The sequence below is a fragment of the Rhinatrema bivittatum genome, chromosome 11 (assembly GCF_901001135.1).
Source record: "Rhinatrema bivittatum chromosome 11, aRhiBiv1.1, whole genome shotgun sequence".
NCBI lineage: Eukaryota > Metazoa > Chordata > Amphibia > Gymnophiona > Rhinatrematidae > Rhinatrema > Rhinatrema bivittatum.
This window is the reverse complement of record NC_042625.1, coordinates 34,552,798-34,577,715: the sequence shown is the minus strand read 5'-3', so window position 1 is coordinate 34,577,715 and position 24,918 is coordinate 34,552,798. Positions and strand designations below refer to the sequence as shown.

General features: G+C 46.0%; 1 protein-coding gene and 1 long non-coding RNA gene across 11 annotated transcripts in view; one reads left to right on the top strand and one right to left on the bottom strand.

Moving 5' to 3' along the window:
* Positions 1-17,965, top strand: part of PITPNM2 (phosphatidylinositol transfer protein membrane associated 2) — a 316,237-nt gene extending 298,272 nt beyond the window's left edge. For 9 of the 10 annotated variants that reach the window (XM_029571362.1, XM_029571365.1, XM_029571370.1 and 6 more), the window contains 4 exons: positions 3,771-3,920; positions 4,024-4,207; positions 6,943-7,071; positions 16,644-17,965. In XM_029571362.1, coding sequence (XP_029427222.1) covers positions 3,771-3,920; positions 4,024-4,207; positions 6,943-7,071; positions 16,644-16,994 — 814 coding nt within the window. In that variant the 3' untranslated portion in view covers positions 16,995-17,965. The remainder of the gene's footprint in view (positions 1-3,770; positions 3,921-4,023; positions 4,208-6,942; positions 7,072-16,643) is intronic. The other variant, XM_029571368.1, reaches the window with a different exon arrangement.
* Positions 17,966-20,721: 2,756 nt separating this feature from the next.
* On the bottom strand, positions 20,722-23,798 carry LOC115073153. The gene is made up of 2 exons (XR_003851939.1): positions 23,365-23,798; positions 20,722-21,819 (listed from the first exon to the last, which is right to left on the bottom strand). It is a non-coding gene; the product is annotated as an uncharacterized LOC115073153 (long non-coding RNA).
* Between the last annotated feature and the right edge of the window lie 1,120 nt (positions 23,799-24,918).

Here is a 24,918-nt window from a genome sequence, read left to right as displayed (position 1 = left end):
AGATCTTTCATTAGTCTTATTTCGAGTGGTAGTGTGTTCCATAATATCGTCTGACCAATGGGTCCTCGAGGTGATAGAAAAAGGCTACGCATTAGAATTGGCCGGGGACTTACCGGATCTTCATCTCGTCTCCTCTTGCGGTCTACTCAAGAGGCCCGCGGTGTGCCAAACCTTGACCAGGCTCCAGGATCTGGGGGCAATCATCCCGGTACCGCTGCAGGAACAAGGCGCCGGCCAGTATTCCATTTACTTCGTCGTGCCCAAGAAGGACAACGCCTTCCATCCGATCCTGGACTTCAAGCAGGTCAACCGTGCCCTCCGGGTACCCCATTTTCAAATGGAGACTCTGAGGGCGGTGATAGCGGTCCATCCGGGAGAGTTCCTTGCTTCCCTCGATTTAATGGAGGCTTACCTGCACATTCAGATTCGGCCAGACCATCAGAAGTATCTTCGGTTCCACATCCTGGATCAACACTTCCAGTTCCGGGCCCTTCCTTTCGGCCTTGCCACCGCCCCCCACACCTTTACCAAAATTATGGTGGTAGAGGTGGCGGCTCTCCACTGTGAAGGAATCCTGTTCCACCCTTACCTGGACAACTGGCTCGTGCGCGCCAAGTCGTCCACTCTTTGTGTACAAGCCGTCGACCGCGTTCTTGCTCTTCTCACTTCCCTCGGCTGGATTGTCAACTTCTCCAAGAGCCATCTCCAACCCTCCCAGGTTCTGGAATTCCTGGGACCCGCTTCGACACACGGGTAGGAAAAGTGTTCCTCCCAGACGCTCGGGCGCTCAAACTTACCGATCAGGTACGCAGCTTTATCTCTCTGCTGCTCCCCACAGCATGGGATTACCTGCAGGTATTGGGGACCATGGCCTCCACTATCGACCTTGTCCCCTGGGCTTTTGCGCATATGTGTCCTTTACAGAAAGCGTTATTATCCCGTTGGCACACAGTGTCCGAACAGTTCCAGGAGATCCTCCCTCTCTGACTCTACCATTTTCAACATTCAGTGGTGGCTGTCGCTGGCGCATCTCCTGAAAGGGATGCCTCTTCTGACACCTGAGTGGGTCATAGTCACAATGGACACCAGCCTCTCCGGGTGGGGGACGGTCTGTCAATCTCAAACAACTCAAGGTCACTGGTCCCCAGAACAATCCCGCTGGCATATCAATCGTCTGGAAGCCCGGGCGGTACGCTTGGCCCTGAAGGTTTTTCTCCCCCTAATCCGCTGCAAAGCGGTCCGTGTTCTCTCGGAAACACCACGGTGGCCTACATCAATCGTCAGGGGGAGTACCTGAAGTCGCCTGGTAGCACTGGAAGCCAGCAAGCTTTTCACCTGGGCGGAGAGGCACTTGGGTCGCCTAGCAGCCTCTCATATAGCGGGTAAGGAGAATGTGCAAGCTGAATTCCTCAACTGACGTCGTCTCGATCCTGGAGAGTGGGAGTTGTCAGAGGAGGCAATGGGGTTGATTGTTTGCCGATGGGGTCCCCCTCACCTGGATTTGATGGCAACCTTCGCCAAGGCTCCCAGGTTCTTCAGCCGCTGGAGGGAACATTGTGCAGAGGGCATCGATGCCCTGGCCTTTCCTTGGCTGTCCGACATTCTCCTTTACGTGTTTCCACCTTGGCCTCTCATGGGAAAAATTCTCAGGAGAATAGAGCTTCACCGGGGACCAGTCGTTCTCGTGGCCCCCGAGTGGCCTCGCATGCCGTGGTTCGCGGATCTAGTGAATCTAACGACGGACGTTCCCCTTCGTCCCGGTCACCTTCCTCGTCTTCTTCGGCAGGGTCCCGTATTTTTCGACCAGGCGGATCGCTTCTGTCTAGCGGCATGGCGTTTGAACGGCGCCGTTTGAGATGCAAGCGGTATAAAGTGGAGGTTATCTCCACTCTACTCCAAGCTCGTAAGCGGTCTACGTCCCTGGCTTATGTCCGCGTTTGGAAAATTTTTGAGAATGTCTGCGCGGAAGCGGGAGTCTTGGTGCGCTCGCCGTCGGTCTCTGTGGTTCTCACCTTTCTTCAACGGGGACTCTCCAAGGGCCTTTCCATCGCATCCTTGCGTGTTCAGGTTTCCGCTCTCGGTTCCCTCCTGGGCACCATTGAGGGCCATGCGGTGGCCTCTCACCGGATGTTGTTCGATTTCTTAGGGGCGCTAAACCCTTAAAGCTGCCCGTTCGGGTTATTTGTCCCTTGTGGAATCTAAATCTGGTTCTTCGGGCGCTTTGTGCGGCTCCTTTCGAACCTCTCCATCGGGCTACTCTCAAGGACTTGACTCCTGGTGGCCATTTGCTCTGCCAGGAGGGTATTGGAGCTTCAAGCTCCGTCTTGCAGAGCCCTTCCTGCGTTTTTTGGACCTGGGAGCCTCTCTCAGAACCGTGCCTTCTTTCTTGCCAAAAGTTGTTTCCCCTTTCCATGTCAAATCAATCTGTGGAACCTCCCGCATTTTCTTCTGTGGATATAGCGGGACCCGGAGGTTCTGATCTTCGTTGTTTGGATGTTCAATGCGTCTTGCTACGTTATCTCCAGGTTACCAATGACTTTCGGATTTCCGATCATCTCTTTGTTCTGTGGAGCGGCTCAAAGAGGGGCAACCGAGCCTCTAAGACTACGATCGCTCGGTGGTTGAAAGAGGCGATTTCTTCAGCATATATCTGTAAAGGCCAGGAGGTCCCGGAGGGCTTGAAAGCTCATTCCTTGCATTCTCAGGCTACTTCTTGGGCGGAGAGTCAAGCAGTCTCTCCTCAGGAAATCTGCAGGGCGGCTACTTGGAAATCCCTGCATACCTTTGCTCGTCATTACCGCCTTTACGTTCAGGCGCCAATGTTTGGTTCCTTCGATTGGCAGGTACTTTGAGCGGGACTATCTCGGTCTCACCCTTTGTAGGGAAGCTTTGGTACATCCCATGGTCTGGACTGATCCGGGTACGTACAGGGAAAGGAAAATTAGTTCTTACCTGTTAATTTTCGTTCCTGTAGTACCACGGATCAGTCCAGACGCCCTCCCGCATTCGGTCCGCTCGAATTATTTACTGTTCTTTTCCTTCTTATAGGAATATTTTTGTGTCTCTGCATGGCTCTCTTGGATTCTCATCACAGGCACCGGAAGCATCTTTTACGATGATCTGGGGTAGTCATGCAAGAGCGCTTAATCACACAGTTCATTCAATTGTTTCTATTGTTTAATTGCTTTCACAACGTTAATAGTTAAGCTGTTACTTGCTTGATCTTATACCATTCCTGCTTTGCCAATAGTTATACTGAAGGGCTGCAGGGTAGGCTCTGTCCTGATATAGGATACCCTTTTCAGTTTTGGTCTGTCTCCATCTGCTGGACAGGAGGCTCAACCCATGGTCTGGACTGATCCGTGGTACTACAGGAACGAAAATTAACAGGTAAGAACTAGTTTTCCTTTCAGCTGTCCCTGACTTCAGGTGCTTTTTGCCTCAGACAGAACACATATGACACCTGCTAGGAAAGGAAGTACCCTGTGTGTTTCTGTGCAGCTTTGCTCCCTGAGGTGTCAGTCCACAGCTGGACTGGCATGTTCTGTACAGACCTAACACCTTCTTACCATTGTACATTTGGGGAAACCTCCAAAGCTTGCACCATGCTCAGTGCAAAGTTAACACTGATGACCTGCAGGCTGCTAAAAAGAGCTAGCGGACAAGAGTCTGACCTGCTGATACGTTGCTCCTAACCAACCCAGGGGCCTGAGAGATATCAAAACACACTATGGCCTCCTACCCAGCTTTCCCCTTGCCTTCTCTTTCAGGGGAGATCACACGTTTGCAGACAGCTATATCACAGTTCTGCCAAAAGGAACAGAATTTGTGGTTTTCAGCATAGATGGCTCCTTTGCAGCCAGCGTTTCCATCATGGGCAGTGACCCCAAAGTCCGAGCTGGAGCGGTGGATGTCGTAAGGTCAGTAAGTGGGAGTCACACAGCGTTAATACTGCCAATTTACTGGTTTTGCTAAAGGTAATGAGAGAACATGTGAGCATAATATGTTCTCTTTGCCTTATAGGCACTGGCAAGAGCTTGGCTACCTCATTGTCTATGTCACGGGTCGACCTGACATGCAGAAGCAGAGGGTGGTGGCTTGGCTGGCACAGCACAACTTTCCTCATGGGATAGTGTCCTTCTGCGATGGGCTCGTCCACGATCCACTCAGACACAAAGCCAACTTCGTGAAGAGCCTCATTGCTGATGTAAGCTTCCATTCCCCTGAGGGGTGAACAAGCTGTGGCAGCCCTAGCTCATGGGTAGCACCCTGGTAGGCTAAGCCATGACCTGCACAACAAAGAAAGCTTGAAGTTTTCCTGCTTTTCTTCTCCATAAGTTAAATTGTAATGTATCTGAAACCAGGCATGCATTGTTTTGGAGATTTTTTTGCTCTTTATCTTGCGTCATCAAACTGGAGTGCCACCTCCATGATACACCTGCAGTGCCATTTATCTGGGAAGGGATGGCACAATTGCAGCAGCCTTCTGCCCTCCTGCCCAGTTCCAGAGCATACTACTTGTGCCATGCCACCCGACCAGCTTCCGATGATGGGGACTCCACATCTGGATACCTCTGCACCACAGCATGCAGCATTGTGGCTTGACCCACAGGGATGACCCAAGGCATGCATGCATCCTTATCTTGCCCCATTACTGGTTTTCTGGATGCTCGTTGTATTGCTGTAGCCATAAATTACCTGGAAGGGTATTGTCTTGAGGAATGATTCAGCTTATCTGACTCAGCCTGGGGCTGGCTCACTGACTGTGGTTTGCAGTGTTCCCGGATCAGTGTGTCCATTCCCTGTACTGGCCAGACCTAGAGATGCCGCAGAGGCAGCCTCCAGGGCAGGGAGGGAGTCCTAGACGTTATGCAATAGTTAACGTACAGAGGCCAGACTTAGAGTCCAAGTTAGCCAGGTTCTGAAAGGATCTGTGGTTTGTGGCCCCTGGCTGGGCTGAGGGAGTTGGGAGGAAGATATTTAGATTAGAGGAGAAACACTCAGGTCGATGGGAATAAACATTCATGGTGCCATAGCCAACAGAGGCCAGGTCTGATTGAAGAGAGGAGGCGGCCTGTGAGGTCACTGATGGACCCCATCCCACCAGTGACTGAAGAAGGAAGAGGCCCCCGCTAGAGAGAACATGTGGGAGTGGAGATCCTCTGTGTGTATGTGTGAATCGAGAGAGCATGTGGATGTGGGAGCCTGTGTGTGTGAGTGGCAACCTGCTTGTGAGAGCCTGTATGTGTGTGTGTATGGGAGTGAGAGTCTACATATGAGAGAGCACGTGAGAGCCTGTGTGTTTATGTGGGAATGTGAACCTGCATGTGAGAATGTAAGAATGAATAGCCTGTGTGTCTGTGGAGGGTAATGGGAGCCTGCATGTGAGAAAGTATGTAACAGTGGGAGCCTGTATGTATGGGAATGGTATCCTGTGTGTGAGTGCATATGAGAACGAGAGCGTGTGGTGTGTGTGTGTGTTTTTGTGGGAATGGGAGCATGTAAGTGGGAACCTGAGTATGAGAGACAGCATGTAAGAGTGAGAGCATGCATGTGAGAGCATGCAGGAGTAGGAGCCTGTGTGAGAGAGTGCATGTGAAGAGAGAGTCTGATTGAAGGAGGAAGGAGAAAGAAGAAACAGAATAAGAGACCCTGAAAAAGGAATTAGGAAAAGACAGATAAAGGGAACAAAGAGACTGAAATCAACTAATTAGAAAAATAAGATCAGACAACAAAGGTAAAAAAAATATTTGCCTTGCAGTGATTGGAATATGCCATCTTTGGGACTGTGCATTTCTTATATATTTATAATTTACTTTTTCTTTGGTATTCCAGAGTTCTCAGGCTTTCCATTTCAGTTTTGTCTGCATGTTTCTAATTTGTAGTCCCTTATTCTGTATTAGTTAAGGGTCTGTCTGTGTTCTGCATGTGTGACCAAGGAGCAGTATTTTGACTAGTGTATAGTTTCTCTGTAGGGATTTGTAGTAGTTCAGCTTGTTCTGTTTGCCCACTAGGTAGTGTATTGGTGTTCTAGGGCCTGGTGTAATGTTTGTTGCCTTTTCTTAGTTGCTGCTGTTTGAGTCCTGAGAGTTAGTGCTGTTATGGTATGGCAAGATTCCAGGTGTGGGTTTTTAGGGGTTTTTTTGGTAGGGATTTGTCTTGCTTCACAAAGTGGCACTGGAGGGAGTTTATTTTGCTGTCACTGAGGTGATACCAGAATTTGAATATATTTTTTGCATGTCCTAGTTCTGTTTGTACCGCTTGCAAATTTCTTATGATGATTCTAATGATTACTGTTTTATTGCTGTTATGATATTCTCTGCAGTTTTGGAAAGAGGATTCATAAAAGAATATATTTGTTTTATGTGATTGGAAAGTGAACTTTGTTTACTTTTTACGTGATATTGTACATTTATAAACTGCAATAAACATAACATACATTAATACAGATTAATAAGGTCTTTTTAATGTTGGTAAGTGCTTGAAATAGAATTAAAATATTTTAAAGTATCACACATGATGAGACTACTTAGAAATCCATCGCCAACTGCACTCTAAGGCATTATTTATCGAAAAGAGCACAACTAGTAGGGCCTAGACTTTTGTATGTCAACTACCCACCCATATTAACCTTGGGCCCCCCAAAAAAATCATTTCTGGCTATGCCACTGGTTTGACTGCAACACTGTCGTGCTCTCCTGAACGAAAAAGCAGCTTTCCCCACACTTCTGCCAAGTAAGAAATATCTAGATGTTTAATATAATCTGCTGAAACTCTTTCTAGAAATGAACAATCTAATCCATGTGTTAAGCTGGTAAAAGTGGTTCTGTGCTACGAGCTCCAAAGACAAGGTTAGGAATGGGATGGCAGAGTTGCAGAAGTAGCTGAAGCAGACCAGACTGGGAGCTGTTCTGACCCCTTCTCTTCATCTGTTTCTCTCAGGTGCACATGAAGATTCATGCAGCGTACGGCTCCACTAAAGACATTTCAGTCTACAGCTCCCTCGGGTTGTCGCCCTCACAGATTTACATCGTGGGCCGGCCAACCAAAAAGCTACAGCATCAGTGCCAGGTAACAACCTTCAATCTGAAGCTTTTCCTCTAATATTCAACTTAATGAATGAATAGGAAAATTGGTTCTTACCTGCTAATTTTCATTCCTGAAGTACCACAGATCAGTCCAGACAAGTGGGTTTATGCATCCCTACCAGCAGATGGAGGCAGAAGACAAAACTTTGAGGCACTGCTACATACCGAGAGTGCCACCTGCAGTCCTCAGTATTGACCTGTACCCATACCAAGATGTCTACCTTAACAAACCCCAATAAACCTTGGGTGAACAGAGACTGAAAGTTGGAGCCCCCTGAAAACTAGGCCCCCTTGATTTAACACAAAGCACATACCAAAACTATGTACACCTTTCATTAATCTGAATATATCACATACCAGCTCAGCAACATCAAGAAGTGAGGACGTTTTTCGAAAGATGGGGACGGGTCTCTGGATTGATCTGGGGTACTTCAGGAACAAAAATTAGCAGGTAAGAACCAATTTTCATTTCCTGTTCGTACCCCAGATCAGTCCAGACAAGTGGGATGAACCCAAGCCCCTCTATTCTGGGTGGGAACTCACAAAAGTCCCCTCTTCTGGCACCCGCACATCCAAGCAGTAGTGTCTGGTAAAAGTGTGAAGAGAAGACCATGCTGCCACATGACCAATTTCCTGCGGAGAAAGCAGTTGACACTCCGCCCACGAGGTTGCCTGCACTTTAGTGGAATGCGGTCTCAACCTCTCCGGCACCATCGACCCTTACAGATGTAAGCCAACACTATCGTCTCTTTTAGCCATCTTGCAATAGTGCCCTTGGAAGCCTTATTTCCCTTCTTTGCTCCACTGAACAGGACAAACAGATGATCAGATCTCCAAAAGGCATTTGTCACGTTAAGATCTAAAAAGAATTCTGCGCACATCCAACAAGCGAAGCTCCCTCGCCAGAGGAGCATCCACAGACAAATTCAGAAAGGCCAGTAATTGAACACCTGGTTAAGGTGAAAGGAGGAAACTACTTCAGGCAAAAAGGAAGGGACCATACGCAAAGAAACCCCCTCCTCTGAAAAACGCAGGAAAGGGTACCTACACGACAAAGCTTGCAGCTCAGAAATCCTTCTAGCTGAATAGATAGCCACCAGGAAAACAGCCTTCATGGTTAAGTCCTTTAAAGAAGCCCTCCTAACCAGTTCAAAGGGAGGACCACACAGCACCCGAGGAACCAAATTCAGATTTTATGCTGGACAAGTTTTTCGGACCAGAGGATGCAGATGTTTTGCCCCCTTGAGGAAATGAACTACATCCAGATGAGACTCCAAAGGTCTTCCCTGAATTCTACCTTGAAGGGAGCCTAAGGCTGTCACCTGAACCCGAAGGGAATTATAGGCCAAATCCTTAGCCAAGCTGCTTTGCAAAAAGGCAAGAATCTGCGGGACGTCCACCTTCAAAGTCTGCACCTTGTTCTGCAAACACCAGGATTCAAACACTCTCCACACTTGGACATAAGCCAATAACATGGATGGCCTCCTTGCTTGAAGCAAAGTCGCAATCACAGGCTTCAAGCGGAGCCGTCTCCTCTCAAAAGCTAAGCCGTTAGACAGAAGCGATCCTTATGGTTTGAAAATATGGATCCTTGACTCAATAGCCCTGACAGATGGGCCAAGTCAACCGTCAACCGTCCGCTGCCAGACAAAGAAGATCCACAAATCACAGCCTGAGCAGCCACGCAGGAGCCACCAGAATTACCCTGCCCAGATGAAGCTCAATGTGCCACAGCACTCCACCTATGATAGGCCAAGGTGGAAACACGTACAGCAACAGGTGTGTAGGCCACGGTTGAACAAGACCATTGAAACCCTCTGATCTGACCTCTCTTCTGTGACTGAAAAACTGATCCATCTTCGTATTTCCTGGAGTTGCCATGAGGTCTACCACTGGTCTGCCCCACCAAGCCTGAAAAGATGAAGGCCTCTGCCGACAACTCCCACTCCCCCGGATCTAGACACTGTCTGCTGAGGAAGTCCGCCTGCACATTGTCCACTCCAGCCACATGGGAAGCAACTATCCTTACTAAATGTTTCTCCACCCAAATAAACAGTTCTTGCACCTTCAGCACTACTAGACGACTCTTTGTTCCACCCTGACGGTTGATGTACATCACTGTCTTTGCATTGTCCGAGAAAACTCGTACAGACTTGCCCTGAATGAGTGGGAGAAACACCAGTAAGGCTTCGCGTACTATCCTGGTTTCCAGCCGATTGATGGACCAGGTCGTCTCCTCTGACCACTGACCCTGGGCTGATTTTCTCTTAACAAATTGCCCTCCAGCCCAAGAGGCTGGCATCTGTTGTCGCTACCATCCAGTCGGGCACTTTGAGGTCCATCCCTTTCTCCAGATTGTGCTGAAACAGCCACCATGAGAGACAGGATCTGGCCTTCCTCCGTAAACAGTAAAGGAAACTGAAATTCCTCCAAAAGCAGATTCCAATGGGACAACAGAACCCTCTGCAAAGGATGTGTGTGAACAAAACCCATGGAACCAGTTCCAGCGTAGAAGCCATGGAACAGAGAACCTGTAAACAATCCCAGACCCTGGGAACTGACATCCTCAGCAGCCAAAGGACCTGACTCTGCAATTTAACTACCCTTTCTGTAGTCAGAAACACCTTCCTTAACCTGGGTATCGAAGCATACCACCAGATATTCCAACGACTGGGCCAGATTCGTCACCCACCCCAATGAATCCAGGACCCGCTGAACTGAGTGACAATACTCCACTTATGATTTTGCCCATACTAGCCAATCATCCAGGTACGGGTGTACCAGGATACCTTCTGTCCTGAGCGCCACTACCACCATCACATTTGTGAAAGTGCGTGACTGTGTCACTAAACCAAGAGAAGGGCCCGAAACTGGAAGTGCTCTCCCAGGACCATGAATCTCAGGAACCTCCGGTGCTCAGCCCGAATGGGGATATGGAGATAGGCTTCTGCCAAGTCCAACGATGCCCGGAACTCCCCTTTGCGCACTACCGCTATCACCAAGCACAAAGTCTCCATCCGAAACCGCGGCACCCATAGGGCAGCATTGACCTTCTGCAGATCGAGAATGGGCCGAAAAGTCACCTCCTTTTTGGGGTCCATGAAGTACACGGAGTATCAACCCTGTCCCCTCTGCTGAGGGGTCACGGGAACAATAGCACTCAGGAGCTGTAACCGTTGCAACGTCTCACTGCCCCGCCCCTCATTTGCCCCAGGAGACGCAGCAGGAGATTACAAAGGCGTCCCTGAGCGAATAAGAAAGTTCTAAGGCATAGCAGTCTCCTACCACCTCCAGGACCCACTGGTCCGATGTGATCTTAGTCCACTTATGGTAAAAGAGGGATAGCCTCCCTCCAACAAGCTCTGGAGAGGAGAGGAGCAGCCCACCTCCATTGACCAATCTTACTTCTGCCGCCCCCTTGGGGGCCACCGTCCCTCGGAGGTCTGCATTGGGCTCAAAAGGACTGCCCAAACTCTGTTTTTGCACTGCCAGCCCAGGGCTCCTGCCAGCGCGAAACCTCCTCGCCTCTCAGAATCAAGCTCTTGGGGGAAAAGACTTCTTGGGGGTTTTCCTGTCCTCAGGCAACTTATTACCCTTCGACTCCCCCAACGGCTTCATGAGCTGCTCCAGATCCTTCCCAAACAGCAGCATGCCTTTGGAGGTTAGGCAGCTGAGCTTTAGACCGAAAATCCGCTGACCGATTTCACAGCCATAAAAGTCTCCGCACCACCACCGTAGAAACCATGCTCCAGGCAGAGGTCCAGATCATGTCATAGAGGGCATCCGCTAAATAGGACACTCCCGCTTCCAAGAGGGTAGCTTGAGCCGCCTCAGCCACTGATCCCGACCGCTTATCATGTGCCTTCTGCACCCAGCACAAGCAGGCTCTCTGCGTCAAGGTTCCGCACACCGCCACACGAAGGCTCAGAGCTGACACTTCAAACAGTCTCCTTAGTAGGATCTCCAGTTTCTGAACCTGGATATCCTTCAAAGCAGCCGAACCTGCCATTGGGATGGTCGCTGTCTTGGTAACCGCGGAAACCGCAGCATCCACCTTGGGAATCTTCCACGACTCCATCTCTTCCGGCAAGGGATATAACTTAGCTATAGCCCTGGCTACTTTCAAGCCCGTTTCAGGAGATCCCCACTCCCAATCCACCAACTTCTTCACCTTCGTAGGTAATGGAAAAGCCTTAGGGGGCCCTTGTAACCCCTCCAGGACTGGGTTTAACCCCTCATTATCAGAATCATCCTGAGTGACCTTAATCCCCAGCTCCTCCAGCACCTGGGGAATTAGCGGGCACAACTCATCCCTATGGAACAGGCAGACCCACCCTAGGATCATCACTGTCCATGATCGGAACCTTGTCCGGGTCCTGCATTGGATCCACCAATGTGCTGACAGCGGCCCTACCCGGATCCACCGCCCCCCCCCCCCCCCCGTATCTGATCCAGATCGTCTGTCTCATCTGATGTGTCTTCTTCCACTGCGTACCTATTGAGACCCAATGACCACAGAATCCCTCCAGACTCTGCATGCCTAGGTTTCTTAGCCCCCCTGGACTTTCTGGGTAAAGGCCTCTTAGTCCCTGCTCCCTTTCTAGCCAAATAGGCCTTATGAAGCAGAAGGACAAAATCTGCTGAAAAGGCTTGCAGATCCGAAGAAGAAGGGTCCGGGCCCGTGTCCCCCTGCACCTGTTCCCTTTCCCTGCCACCAGCAGGGTCTTATTCAGAGGGAAACAGCGTGGGAGGGGAGTCCTGAGGCTCTGAAACAGCAGCCTGGCTCCAGGGGCGGATTGGCCTATCGGGGAATCAGGCATCCCCCGGTGGGCCGGTCACACTAGTCACATGGTCTGCCGAGTGCGGCCGTGACAGAGCCGCACTTGGCAGACCACATGGTATCTCCTGGGCGGCGAATCCCTGGGCCGGTCTTCATCGGAAATCCGCCACTGCCTGGCTCCCAGCATGTGTAGACAAAATGGCCGCCGGCTCCTCAGATTCCTTCCCCCCCGGGGCCTCCGGAGCCAGCCCAGCCAACCTCGTGCTCCTGCTGTCCCCAGGAAGTTCTGCAGAGATCCCAACCACTCCGGAGATGCATTCCTGGTACAACGCTGTCGAATCGAGGCGTGCTCGATGAGAACTGCAGCCACAACAAACTTTGCTGCGCTGCGCAGGAGGCAGCATGCCGGCGCAATCCGGCCTAAAAATATCCCCTGCTGACGCGAAAACAGAACTGCGCTGTCCGGCACTGAAACAGCCCTCAGGCCAGACGGAGGGAAGAATTTGTCTCCCAGCAGAGAAACTAATACAGCCGCTCACACTGCATCAACCCTGCTCTCACTGCTTCTTCCTGTTGTGCCTTTTTTTGTGTTTGTTTTTTTAATTTAAATACACATACACACATGGCCAGGGAAGGAAAGAAAACTCATAGTTCCCTGCTTCCGAAGGAGGCTGAGGGTGCCAGGGACCCCCGGCTTTCATACCCTCTCCCCCCTCCCCCCCCAACAACAGGGGCTGAGCCAAGACAGGGATCTCCAACCCTCCCGCTTGCCCTGCTCTACCCGAGGGATGACCCACGAAGGAACATAACACCTCAGGGAGCCAAAATCTCCTTAAATTTTTTTTTTTTTTTTTTAAAGTCCAGATGGCAGGTTTGTACCTCTACCATCTGCTGGAGACAGAGAAATACCGAGGGACTGCAGGTGGCACTCTGTTATGTAGCAATGCTTCAAAGGTTTGTTCTCTGCCTCCATCTGCTGGTAGGGAGGCAAAACCCACTTGTCTGGACTGATCTGGGATATGAATAGGAAACAGTGCTTACAGCCCAACGGGGAAGGTATTTGCATTTCTAACAAGTCTGAGTGCACCCTTTGGTATGGGGTGAATGCAGATTGGTTTTTTTGGCTTTTTTTGCACTTTTGTGTGTCCTGACAGACCTATTTGAAACAGTATCACATCTGTCTGGCAGGGTTTTGATTTTTGCAGGGGTTGAGGATTTCCAGGTTTTGTTGTATGCAATAAACCTGAAATTTCTCGCTGCGTAGACTATATCCAGTCGACTTTACCTGGAACTCTCAAGGCTTTTTTTTTTCTGGTTCTTTGAAGTATGAAGGTTCGCTGTCCTGACCTTTTCTATGTATGGTACTTTATGAACCGTGAAAGTTTCTTTGGAATGATGCTTCCATCATCCGTGGTAACTTTTGAAAAGATGTAATTAGATTTCCAAATAAACACATGGCATGTGAGGAAAGAAATAATAGGATAAATAGCATGTGGTACAAAAATCAAGATTTTTCTTGAGAGGAGGAACAGAACTCTCTAAGGGACTCTTCTGGATTTATTACAAAGAGTAGAGCACGTGACCACCTGAGATTCCACGGGGATAAAAGAATTCATCGTCACTGGGTGACACCTTCATTACATTAGCCAGTTTGAGGGGTCTCTCTCTCAGGGTGAAAGAGGGTAAGGAATTCAGAACTAAGGGGTTCTAGGATAATGAAGAAAATAATGCCTCCTGTCCATAAACACAATGGGCCTATGCAATAAACACGAGCATGCATGTTAAGGCCCTCTTGTGCATGCTAAAAATAGTGAGCTACATAAGAAAGGAGTCCTAGAAGGCATTAGCATGAGCATGCAATTGAAGGAATGTCCTATGCAAATGTGAGTTTAATGTATGCTTGGTAAATGAGTTGTATACTTACCCTCCATACTATTGAGCTCTCACTAACTAAACTCTATTTAATACCTGTCTTGAACTGGTGTTAATTTACTAATCTGAGCATCCTGCTTACCAAGGGGAAGCCAAATAGTGTGATCATGCTAAACTCAACATGATTATAAGAGGGCTTAGCTAACTATAAACAGAGGGTCTGAAAACTTAAGGTAGTGGACTGGAGATAACACCGTACAACTGTGCACATAGCCCATGAAGATGAATAGATTTGATCATATTTCTTTTGACCAAAACAAAGTACAGCTAGCACACAACTTTTTTTTTTTTAAGTTTCAAACAGGCTTTATTGTAATAATGAAAGACAATGCAATAATAAGTTAAACAGGAGCGAAAACATACCACCCAAAATACGAATTCCATCGTTCAGCAAAGAGAGGTAGAATATACATAACATATTACAATATCACAATCCTTCTAGGTAACATTTGATACAATGGAAACAGATCCCACTTCTTTACCAGCAAGCTTGGAAAAAGGGCCCTCAGGTTCTAGGCACATTGCAGAATGTGTCTCACGCAAGATATGTAATTAATTCCATAGGAAATGCAGACCAACATGCTTGGATCCAGCCTTCAAAAGAAGGTTTAACTGGTAATTTCCAAAATCTAGCCACCGTAAACCTCGCCACAACAATCAGATGCATCACTAAAGGAATGCCCTTGCCTGAAAAAGTTGTTCTACCTGGGTAATGGAAGACCTAATAATATTATTCCTAGATCAAATGGCAATTGTATCCCCGTTGCCTCCCGAATCCATGACAGAACTTCCTTCCAAAATGCCGAGATCAAGGGGCAAGTCCACCACATATGAAAAAATAATCCCACTTCCCCACAGTTCCTCCAACACCTGTCTGAGTCGCTCAGATTCATTCTATGCAAGTACCAATGATGAAAAATGTTATAGCTATTCTCCTTAGCAAGCATCCTTCCAGAGTTCCCCCGACTCCATACTATGTGCTCCCATTCCTCCTCCTCAACCTCCCTCCCTAAATCTTTCATCCAAAGATCCTTATATCTTGCTATTGGGTCAGCTTCTTCACACATAAGAATCTGGTAAAGTTTAGAGATCAATCCTCTATTAATTACATTCCCAAGGAGAAAACTCTCAAAGGGTAAGATCTTTCTGCTGAATAGAGATGCAAACTGACCTGCATTCAAAATTCCCCGAAGTTGTAAATACCTAAATAATGGGATATCAATGCCCCCAATTTAGTGTTAACTTCTTGGATGGAGAGAAATTTCCCCTCTTTAAATAACTCTCCAGCATTTTGAAAGCCATGCTCATACAACCACTGAAATCGGTTTTAGTAAGATACTCTGAGAGACGTGGATAATCCCTCAGAGTGGGGAAAAACGGGCAGTTATCCTTCCAATAGAAACGTTATGCCAAGTATGCGAAATGGATGATTCCCAATCAACTGCTTCTGTTTAAAAAAGGGGAAACCCAAAAACACTCTGAAAGAAACTTTTGATTGGAGTCATTTGCTCTAACTGAACCCAATGTTTCTCTGCTGGCATCTTCTACCAATGAAGAATGCTCTTTAAATGAATTGCTTTCAAACAAGCCTTAAAATCAGGGAGACTTAAACCTCTCCTAAGACCATTAGTACTTTCCCACTCAGTCTAGTCTGCTTATCCTTCCAAAAGAAATGTGACACCCTAGCACAGGGGTTCTCAAATGGGTCCTACAAGCCCCCCCCCCCGGCCAGTTAGGTTTTCAGGATATCCCTCATGAATATGCATGAGATTTATTTGCACACACTACCTTCTGTGTATGCAAATATTTATGTATATTCATGAGGGATATCCTGAAAACCTACCCCCCCTCCCCCCAGCAAGTCCGGATCAGTTTGAGCACCCCTGACTTAGAGGTCAAAGGTCTTTGGGGGTCATTGACTTTGCTAGTGTGGCCAAAGACCACTTTAGGCATTCAGAGGCTTGAGGCTGAAGAGCAGTCTGAGCTTCAAAAGTTGGTTTGTTTTTTTTTTCTTTTTTTTCAGTTGACCAATTGTTTTGGATTGAGTACGGAGCTCATTTCTGTGTGCTTTGAAGCATAGAAGATTGTACGATGCAGCCATTGCCAATGCTTATGTTAAGAGGGTGCTTGTAGAGGAAAGGAATGGTCAGGTGCCAGAGCCCTGCTAAGTCAGAGCGACCAGATTCCTCCCTGGCCTGTCCCCCTTGCATTCTTCCTTCTTACCCCAGTCGTATCCTCTTACACTGCGCTTTGGAGTCTTACTGTCACAAAAGACAGATGCTCTAAACAAGGGAGTCATGTCACTTTTCTGCTCTCCTTTTGACCTGTTTGCCTGGTGTGTACTAGCTTTCCCACTTCTTCCCTTGACACCGATCAGTAATATGCGCTTAGTTTATTTAGATTTAGATTATATTCCGCTTTTCGCACTTTTTTCAGCACTCATTCTCATGCTACTTATTGTCCCTTCGGTAAGTTACATGCTCATGCTACTTAGTCAATGCACTTTTTAGTTGCCATGCTAAGAACAGTGTGAGCATGCTCCTGGAGGACATTTTTACCATGAACATGCTAAATGCTTTTGCATAACTCAAGTGGCTTTTTAACATGCATGTTCAATTTTTTTGTGAGCCCATGCTAAAGTAGATTTTGCTCAAGTTTTATTGCATTAGCCCCATTGTTGGATAATAAAAATGGGACGAAAACCGCAATCCATACAAAATACACAACACTGCCACAGCATGCCTATGTATCTTATTTAGTATGAGAGGGAAGCAGCTAGACCAGAAATGATCTGCATTCTGTGCATTGTAAGTGTCTTCTGTTGTCACTGTCATTCTGTACAGTTTATTACAGAGGGGTATGCAGCGCACCTTGCCCAGATGGAATACAATCATCGCTCACGCCCTCCCAAAAACACTTCCAGAATGGCACTGCGAAAGGGGAGCTTCTGCCTTCCTGGACAGACGGATTTCCTAAGGAAAAGGAACCATTTGCTCCGCACCATCTCTTCTCAGCCTGCCGGGAGTGCGAACCACAGGCCAGAGAGAACACAGAGCCAGTCTGAGAGCGACCGGGAGCGGGAGAAGGAGCGCAGCCAAAGAAGCATGAGCATCGCCACAGGATGCTGGGGAAGAGGCGCCACTGCTCCCACTACCACTGGCAAACTGGAATCTGGCGTTTTAAGTCAGAAATAAGCTGCCATACCCTCCTGCCCACTAGCCCCTGCGACGCTACAGGAAGCAAAAGGCATAAAGGCGAGCACCGCAGGACAGAACGGTAAAATATGGTGCTACAACACAAGGAGATTTTGACAGATGTGACTATGATCATACGTTTCATGGGTTGAATTGCAGGCCTTACAAGATGGTGTTCATTTTGTGAAACACTATCCCAAAAGACCATTTAAGATTAGTGAATCAATAAAATAGGAAAAAAAAAACCAGTCTATAGCTTAAGAACATTGCCAGCCCTGCATCATTTTCTTATCCATGTGTAATGACTACAACTGTAAATAATTCTCCTTCCTAGCCATCTATAAAATGATGCCTTCAGTAGAGTAATTCTCACTCTGTGGGTAGAAGTTAAAGGGTTTGGGTCTTCCTTTTGATTGCATTCATGCTAAGAGATGGGTGCACTTTGGTCAGGTTTTCTGCTGCTGATGGGTTTGTGATGAGGGAGGGAGGAACAGACTAAGAATAATTGAACAGTTTTTGCCTTGCACTGCCAGAATACCAGCGATAATGTAGGCTGCTACCAGATTTCATACCGCGGGACGCTTCAGGCAAAGCCCTGGAGTTTCACAGGGTCACCTGTTCTATGTCCTTCTGCAGAAAATCCACATTTTGACATCCATCCTTTCAGGAAATGAGCACCAGTGAATTCACAAGTGTCATACCTGGTATCCTGTTACCAGAACAGAGGGCCCAAACCCTTTGGAACCTAGTCTGGTGTTCAAGGTTCTCTTAAAATTTGATAGTTGTCCTAGGAGTTGGGCTTGCTGTAGTTACTCAACTGTAAAACCTCATTGTTTTTTGCACTGATAATTTTTTGGAACGGAGACCTGTTACCATTTTATGTAGCCACACACAATTGTCTATAGCGCATGACAAACCTAAATATTGCTAATCCAGGGTATATTTTTGCTGTGCAGAATTTTTTTGCAGCAGGAGTGAGAATGAAAAATGTGCCATACAAGGAGCACAAGCTTATTAAGTAAAGGCCATATCTTCACTTTTTTTTAGATCCAGATGAGGAAATCATGATGATTTGAAGACTGGTCATGGCAGGGACTGAACACATGCACTTTCTGCATGCCTGACCTGTGACTGTCTGAGCAAAATGAACTTACCGCTATCTTCTGCAATAGAGATGTTACATTTATACTGCTTTCTCCTGAACCCAATAGGAGCTTATTTATAGAAGGAAAGATTTTTTTTTTTAATGATTTCAGAATAGTCCCTTCACTTTAACTCATTGCAGTACTGAGTGCCTCCTGCCCGCACTCTGACACCCAGCACTGTGACTCTGCCCTTCCCCATGCAGAAATCCAACTTTATCACCTTCGTTACGCCAGTAAGAACTGGGACGTGCTTAAGCCACTGAGAGATGCAACTCCTTCTTTTGGCAGACCTGGAATTTCCAGAGTAGAATTTATACTCTCTGGGTGCGACTGTAAGGAGAAATCGGTTTGTTTGTAGCAGCAAATAAGACCCACCTAAGCCCTCCACTTTTTAGCTAGTCTAATTGCAAAACACCAAGTAACACATCTTTGATAAGTTCTCTGTTACAGGACATATAAATGGATTTCCCTTTCTGATGGCTTGGTATGCTTGTTTTGAATGTACATCCTCAATTACTGGCTAAAATGTGAATTATTTTACAAAGGTATTTATGTTGCTGGTTTAAAATTGCAGAGGAAAACATGGGCACCATAAGTAGTACATAGCCAAAAGACAGAATACAACCTTTGTTGCAAAATCATGTTGTAAATTTGGATCTGGGCCATTGAGAGTAGCAGGCTCTGAATTGAGTCAATGTATTCATAAAGCAAGTTAAGGGATGTAAATTAAAATAAAAACCTATGTAAGGGGTGTAAACGTATCATTGTGTGTAGATAGTGTAAACAAAGGATACTGTAAATGTTCAAAAGTGGGTATATACAAAGTGCAAGTTATTTATTTATGTAGAGAGAGAGTGTCTGGGGGCAGAAGAACCTCTGGAGTTTAATCTAAAAAATGTAGCTTATTTTTTTGTTCCAGGCATTCTGTACAAAGCAATTATTTTATGGACCAAGTTCAATGTAACCGTGTGCAGGAGTGCAATACTAAAAGCACGGGCATCATTCCATGTTCAGAAATGAGCTGTAGGACCGACAATCATGCCACGTGCACTGGTTCTCCCTCCCTGTCTTGAACTTTGCTCCCCCTGCCGGGATTTGGATGGAGGAATGTGCTTTTATTTATTTTATTTTTTTTTCGGGGGGGAGGGTGGCTTGACAAAATGCAGGATGGTCCGCGGTGACCGCATTAATATTGACGTTCTGCAGGCGTTGTAGCCAAGGTGGATGGGGACCGACGCGATGTTATCGTCCCACTCCTCCCACCTGCCAGTCATGTCCATTTTATACTCTATCTGGATATTCAAAGCAAAGACTTTACTGCTTTCACTTGAGCAATAGCAATAGGGAGGGCAGCTTTTCTGCCCATTAGCATTTTGGTTTCTCGTGGAGGCAGGCAGGCAGGCCAGAATCCGTGCGATAAAGCAGAAAAGAATGGGACTGATTTTTTTTTTTTTGCTTTAACAGGAGGATAGTCTACTGCATCCCATCCCCTTCCCCTTGCTCTACCCCTTTATTAAATTCTGTGAGATCCTATCTGTGGAAGCCTTTTCTTACCCAAATCCCTCCTTGCCTCAACCGACTCGCGTCGTATCATAATTTTAGGATACCAAAAACAATATCTAAAAAGAAAAGTTTACAGTGTTAGAGAAGAAAAGCCGAGGGTTACTGATGGAGCCAGTGCACCTCCCCCCGCCGCACAGAAACCTGCACTTTTACTAGCCTGGCTAGATCAGGTATGGGTCATCCTTGCTGCATTTCCTATTAGTTCCAGGAGCCTTATATTTTCCTCCTCTTGTACGAAGCCCATAGAAATATTGATAATGTCGATGTGTCACTTTTATATTCAATGATGTTCTATTTTATTTATAAAGAGCTGTTTCTTAGACGACATGGCTGAAACCTATTTTCTGTGTAGGTAAGTATGAGAGCGAGAGCTACTGATCACAAAGGATTGACTCTTAAAGAAAACCTCCATCTCTAGCTTCCTGGTTTTCGTTTCCCATGTTACTTTGTGCGTACAATACTGTTGATCCTTTTGCTTATATGTAACCAGCCATACCTACTTCTTGCTCTTGCCATGTAGTGCATCGTTCTAGAGCCAGAGTGTGCTTTGTATACAGTATCATTGTATGTTACACAGATTAAAGACCTGGGAAGCCTAACTTTTACCTCTGGGTGTTTTCTTTTAATATCCTCTAAAATGTAGTCTTTAAAACTATTTGAAAGTGAAAAAATAAGAGAAAAAGAAGGTTGGCCTCCTGCTGAAGGGAACAGCATTGACATTTGAGATAAAATATGGTAAAATATCCCAACAGCTGGGGCTGTAGAGGGGGCTTCAATAAAGACCTTACCAACTGGAGCTGCCAGCATGATGCATGCCTACATCAGTGGGATTTCATTTTCAGTTGCTTGTCTTTCAACATCAACAGTTGGCCACTTGTGGGTGACAGTGTGGCTTCAGGTCGCCTTTAGTTGAAAGTATCTTACTTACCAAAAATAAATAAATGTAAACAAATGGTGAAAATTATAATAAGATATCTGATCTTATTCTTTTAAACTTCCAAAACCATGAGACTGCTTCCAAATTTCAACAGGATTTTTTTTTTATTATTATTTACAAAACGTGAACTGTAACGGAAGCCCTGGGTGCCCCTTTGAGCACTTGTACAGTAGCTTGGGCATTTAGCAAACCCTCGGCATCCTTCCCACTTTACATTTGATGTTCTCTGCATGCATCTGACAAAGTGGATTCTTGCCATCGAAAGATCATGCCTCAATAAATGGGCTGCTCTATAAGATGCACCAGCCTCTTATCATTTTTGCTTCTACAGACTAACAAGGCTATTCCTTGTCCTTCTGCCCACCAGTCAAGAACATGTGGGTATATTCTTCTCATCCAGCACTGGAGGCAGACTTGGTCTTTTATTTTTTTTTTTTTTGAACAATCACCTCTGCATATGACATTTAGAATCCTACATGACAGTGTTCTCTGCCTCCAGCTACGAAGAGGATGGTTGGTTATCACACTCCTAAACACTTTTACAACTACATTTTTGTTTTTTGAACTGAACCTTTATGCTGCTGCTTTCAGAGTTACTGTATTAACTTTTGGCCACACACCTGCAGATTAGATCTCCTGCAGAGTAGCGAGCCACTCTCTGCTTGTCTTTCTTCTGACAGTAGATTGAGTCCAACACTGACATTTATATTTCACACATTTTCTTTCAGCGTAGCAGCTTTTGAGCAGAACTTAAGCAGCTACCTTACCTCCTTTCACTTCATAAGCAGCTCAGCCTCTATCTACCTGTCTTTTTCTACAGCTGAGGTGCACTTCCTGTGGCAATTCAACTACTTCCTGAGTCATCTAAGCTGCCTTTTTCAATGGCTCACTCAGGTAATTCAACAAAAGTAGGAATTTTTAAAAATCCTCTTCCTCTAAACTGCGCAACTCTTCTTCAAAGTCTGCACATTTAAAAACAAAATCTTCCGTGGCCTCAGTTTCCCTGCATAGCGACATCTTTGAAGCCATTCGCTCAATGGTTGCAGACATCTTGCCTCCTTGTGATGCATTGGGAGTTTGGAGAGACACAGTGTTTCTTTTGTGCCACAACTTGATCCAGAAAAGGATACAGGTATGTACACTCCTGATTTCTTTAAACTTCTACACCAGGCTTACCAAGCTTTAAAAGAAAACCATGAAAATGCAGCCATTAGAAACAAGTTAGCTTGTGAAAGGTCATTGCCTAATATTAGGAAATAACCTGTTTCAGAAATCCCTTTTACATGCAGTGATATGCTGTCATCATCTAACAGCAAAGGAATAAATTCAGGTATAACAGAGTTTTTACCTGAATTGTATGAGGAAAGAGAGTTAAAATCAGATGAGGTAGAGGATTCAATTTGCTGATTTCAAAATGAGAAATTTCTGCTTTAATTGCACAGGTTACATCAGCTCTTAGATTGTCAGAGGATATCGTTGACGAAAGTCCAGTCTGGGATCCAATCTTGAGAGGTTCAAAAAAGGAACGTGCCACATTCCCTTTACATTCTGAGCTTAAGGATATGATTTATTCATAATGAAATGCCCCTGAATCTGGTTACAAAAGACTTGGGTTTTTACAAAACTATATCCGCTCCCTTATGAGTGCAAAGAGACTTTCTTTAAACTTAACTAACTAAAGTGGATGCTATGGTTTCTGCAGTTTCCAAACTGAGAAATGATTACTCCTCTAAAATGGACTGTTGTAACTCCCTTTTCCTAGGCCTCCCCTACTCCACCATAAAACCACTTCAAATGTTGCAGAATGCGGTAGCTAGGACCATATCTAATGCCCGCAAACTTGAACATATCACCCCCATCCTTAAAGACTTGCACTGGGTCCCGATCCCCTCTCTTATTCTCTACAAAACTCTCACGATGATCCACAAAGCCATTCACACTCACAACTCCAATTGGCTAGATGAGCCACTTCGTCACACACGCCCCAACTGCCCCACCGGAGCCTCTAATAAAGGGACCCTCCCCATGCCTTCCCTAAAGAAGGCACACCTTGCATCCACGAGGGATAGAGTCCTTTCCATTGCTGGGCCTACACACGAATTCACTACCTTCGAGCCGTGCGCCACTAAATTCAGAACTAGCTTAAAGACCTGGCTCTTCAAACAAGCATACCCGCAATAGCTCCTCTACACGCCCACACCCCTTTGCTGCGCCAACGTGTAATCCGAACCTATGTATAAAGTCATGTTACATTGTTTCTCTGTTTTTCCTTGTTCTGCGTAATTCCGCAAGCATCCTGTTGTGCTTGAATCTTCAGTTCCTTACTGCATCCTTACTTGTTTCCTTTGCAATCCCTTCCCTGATACCTGTTTATTGTAATTTCCAACCTGTAATTCTGCTGTAAACAGATATGATGTTGCTACTAATATGGATATAAAAAAGTTCTTAAATAAATTTTCTTTTCTTTAGCACATTCAGATGAATCTAGAACCAGTGGGTTATGCACCCCTACCAGCAGATGGAGACAGAGCAAAGTTGACATCATGGTATATATACCCCTGCAGAGACATCAGTCCACCAGTATTCTCTACAAAAACCAAAAGTGGACAGACTAACAAAAACTTGATTAAAAACAGATAACAATGTCAATACTCAGCCAACAGGAAACACTGAGCTCAGACAAAGAATGTATTTACACTAATGTAGGGACTGGATTAACACTTACCAATAACACTGGAACACGTAATCATGCAGGAGGACCATAGCACAATCATTCGGCAGCCAAGGGCAGGAAGCTGGATTCATCTGTCTGTCCTAAAGAAAAGTAAATTTATCAGGTAAGTAGTCATTTCTTATTTCTTAGTGTCCAGACAGATGAATCCAGAACCACTGTGATGTACTCAAACTAAGCCCGAATAGGGCAGGAGGTTGCCCGCGGTCCAGTCAAAACTGCACGTGCAAAGGCTGCGTCCTCCCAGGCCTGCACATCCAGGTGGAAAAGGTGTGTAAGGAGGACCACACTGCAGCTCAACAAATGTTGACGGGAGACGTAAGAACATAAGAAAATGCCATATTGGGTTAGACCAAGGGTCCATCAAGCCCAGCATCCTGTTTCCAACAGTGGCCAATCCAGGCCATAAGAACCTGGCAAGTACCCAAACACTAAGTCTATTCCATGTAACCATTGCTAATGGCAGTGGCTATTCTCTAAGTGAACTTAATAGCAGGTAATGGACTTCTCCTCCAAGAACCTATCCAATCCTTTTTTAAACACAGCTATACTAACTGCACTAACCACATCCTCTGGCAACAAATTCCAGAGTTTAATTGTGCGTTGAGTAAAAAAGAACTTTCTCCGATTAGTTTTAAATGTGCCCCATGCTAACTTCATGGAGTGCCCCCTAGTCTTTCTACTATCCGAAAGAGTAAATAACCGATTCACATCTACCCGTTCTAGACCTCTCATGATTTTAAACACCTCTATCATATCCCCCCTCAGTCGTCTCTTCTCCAAGCTGAAAAGTCCTAACCTCTTTAGTCTTTCCTCATACCCTTCTCTGTACCTTCTCCATCGCAATTATATCTTTTTTGAGATGCAGCGACCAGAATTGTACACAATATTCAAGGTGCGGTCTCACCATGGAGCGATAGAGGCATTATGACATTTTCCGTTTTATTCACCATTCCCTTTCTAATAATTCCCAACATTCTGTTTGCTTTTTTGACTGCCGCAGCACACTGTACCGACGATTTCAATGTGTTATCCACTATGACACCTAGATCTCTTTCTTGGGTTGTAGCACCTAATATGGAACCCAACATTGTGTAATTATAGCATGGGTTATTTTTCCCTATATGCATCACCTCCACATTAAATTTCATCTGCCATTTGGATGCCCAATTTTCCAGTCTCACAAGGTCTTCCTGCAATTTATCACAATCTGCTTGTGATTTAACTACTCTGAACAATTTTGTGTCATCTGCAAATTTGATTATCTCACTCGTCGTATTTCTTTCCAGATCATTTATAAATATATTGAAAAATAAGGGTCCCAATACAGATCCCTGAGGCACTCCACTGTCCACTCCCTTCCACTGAGAAAATTGCCCATTTAATCCTACTCTCTGTTTCCTGTCTTTTAGCCAGTTTGCAATCCACGAAAGGACATCGCCACCTATCCCATGAATTTTTACTTTTCCTAGAAGCCTCTCATGAGGAACTTTGTCAAACGCCTTCTGAAAATCCAAGTATACTATATCTACCGGTTCACCTTTATCC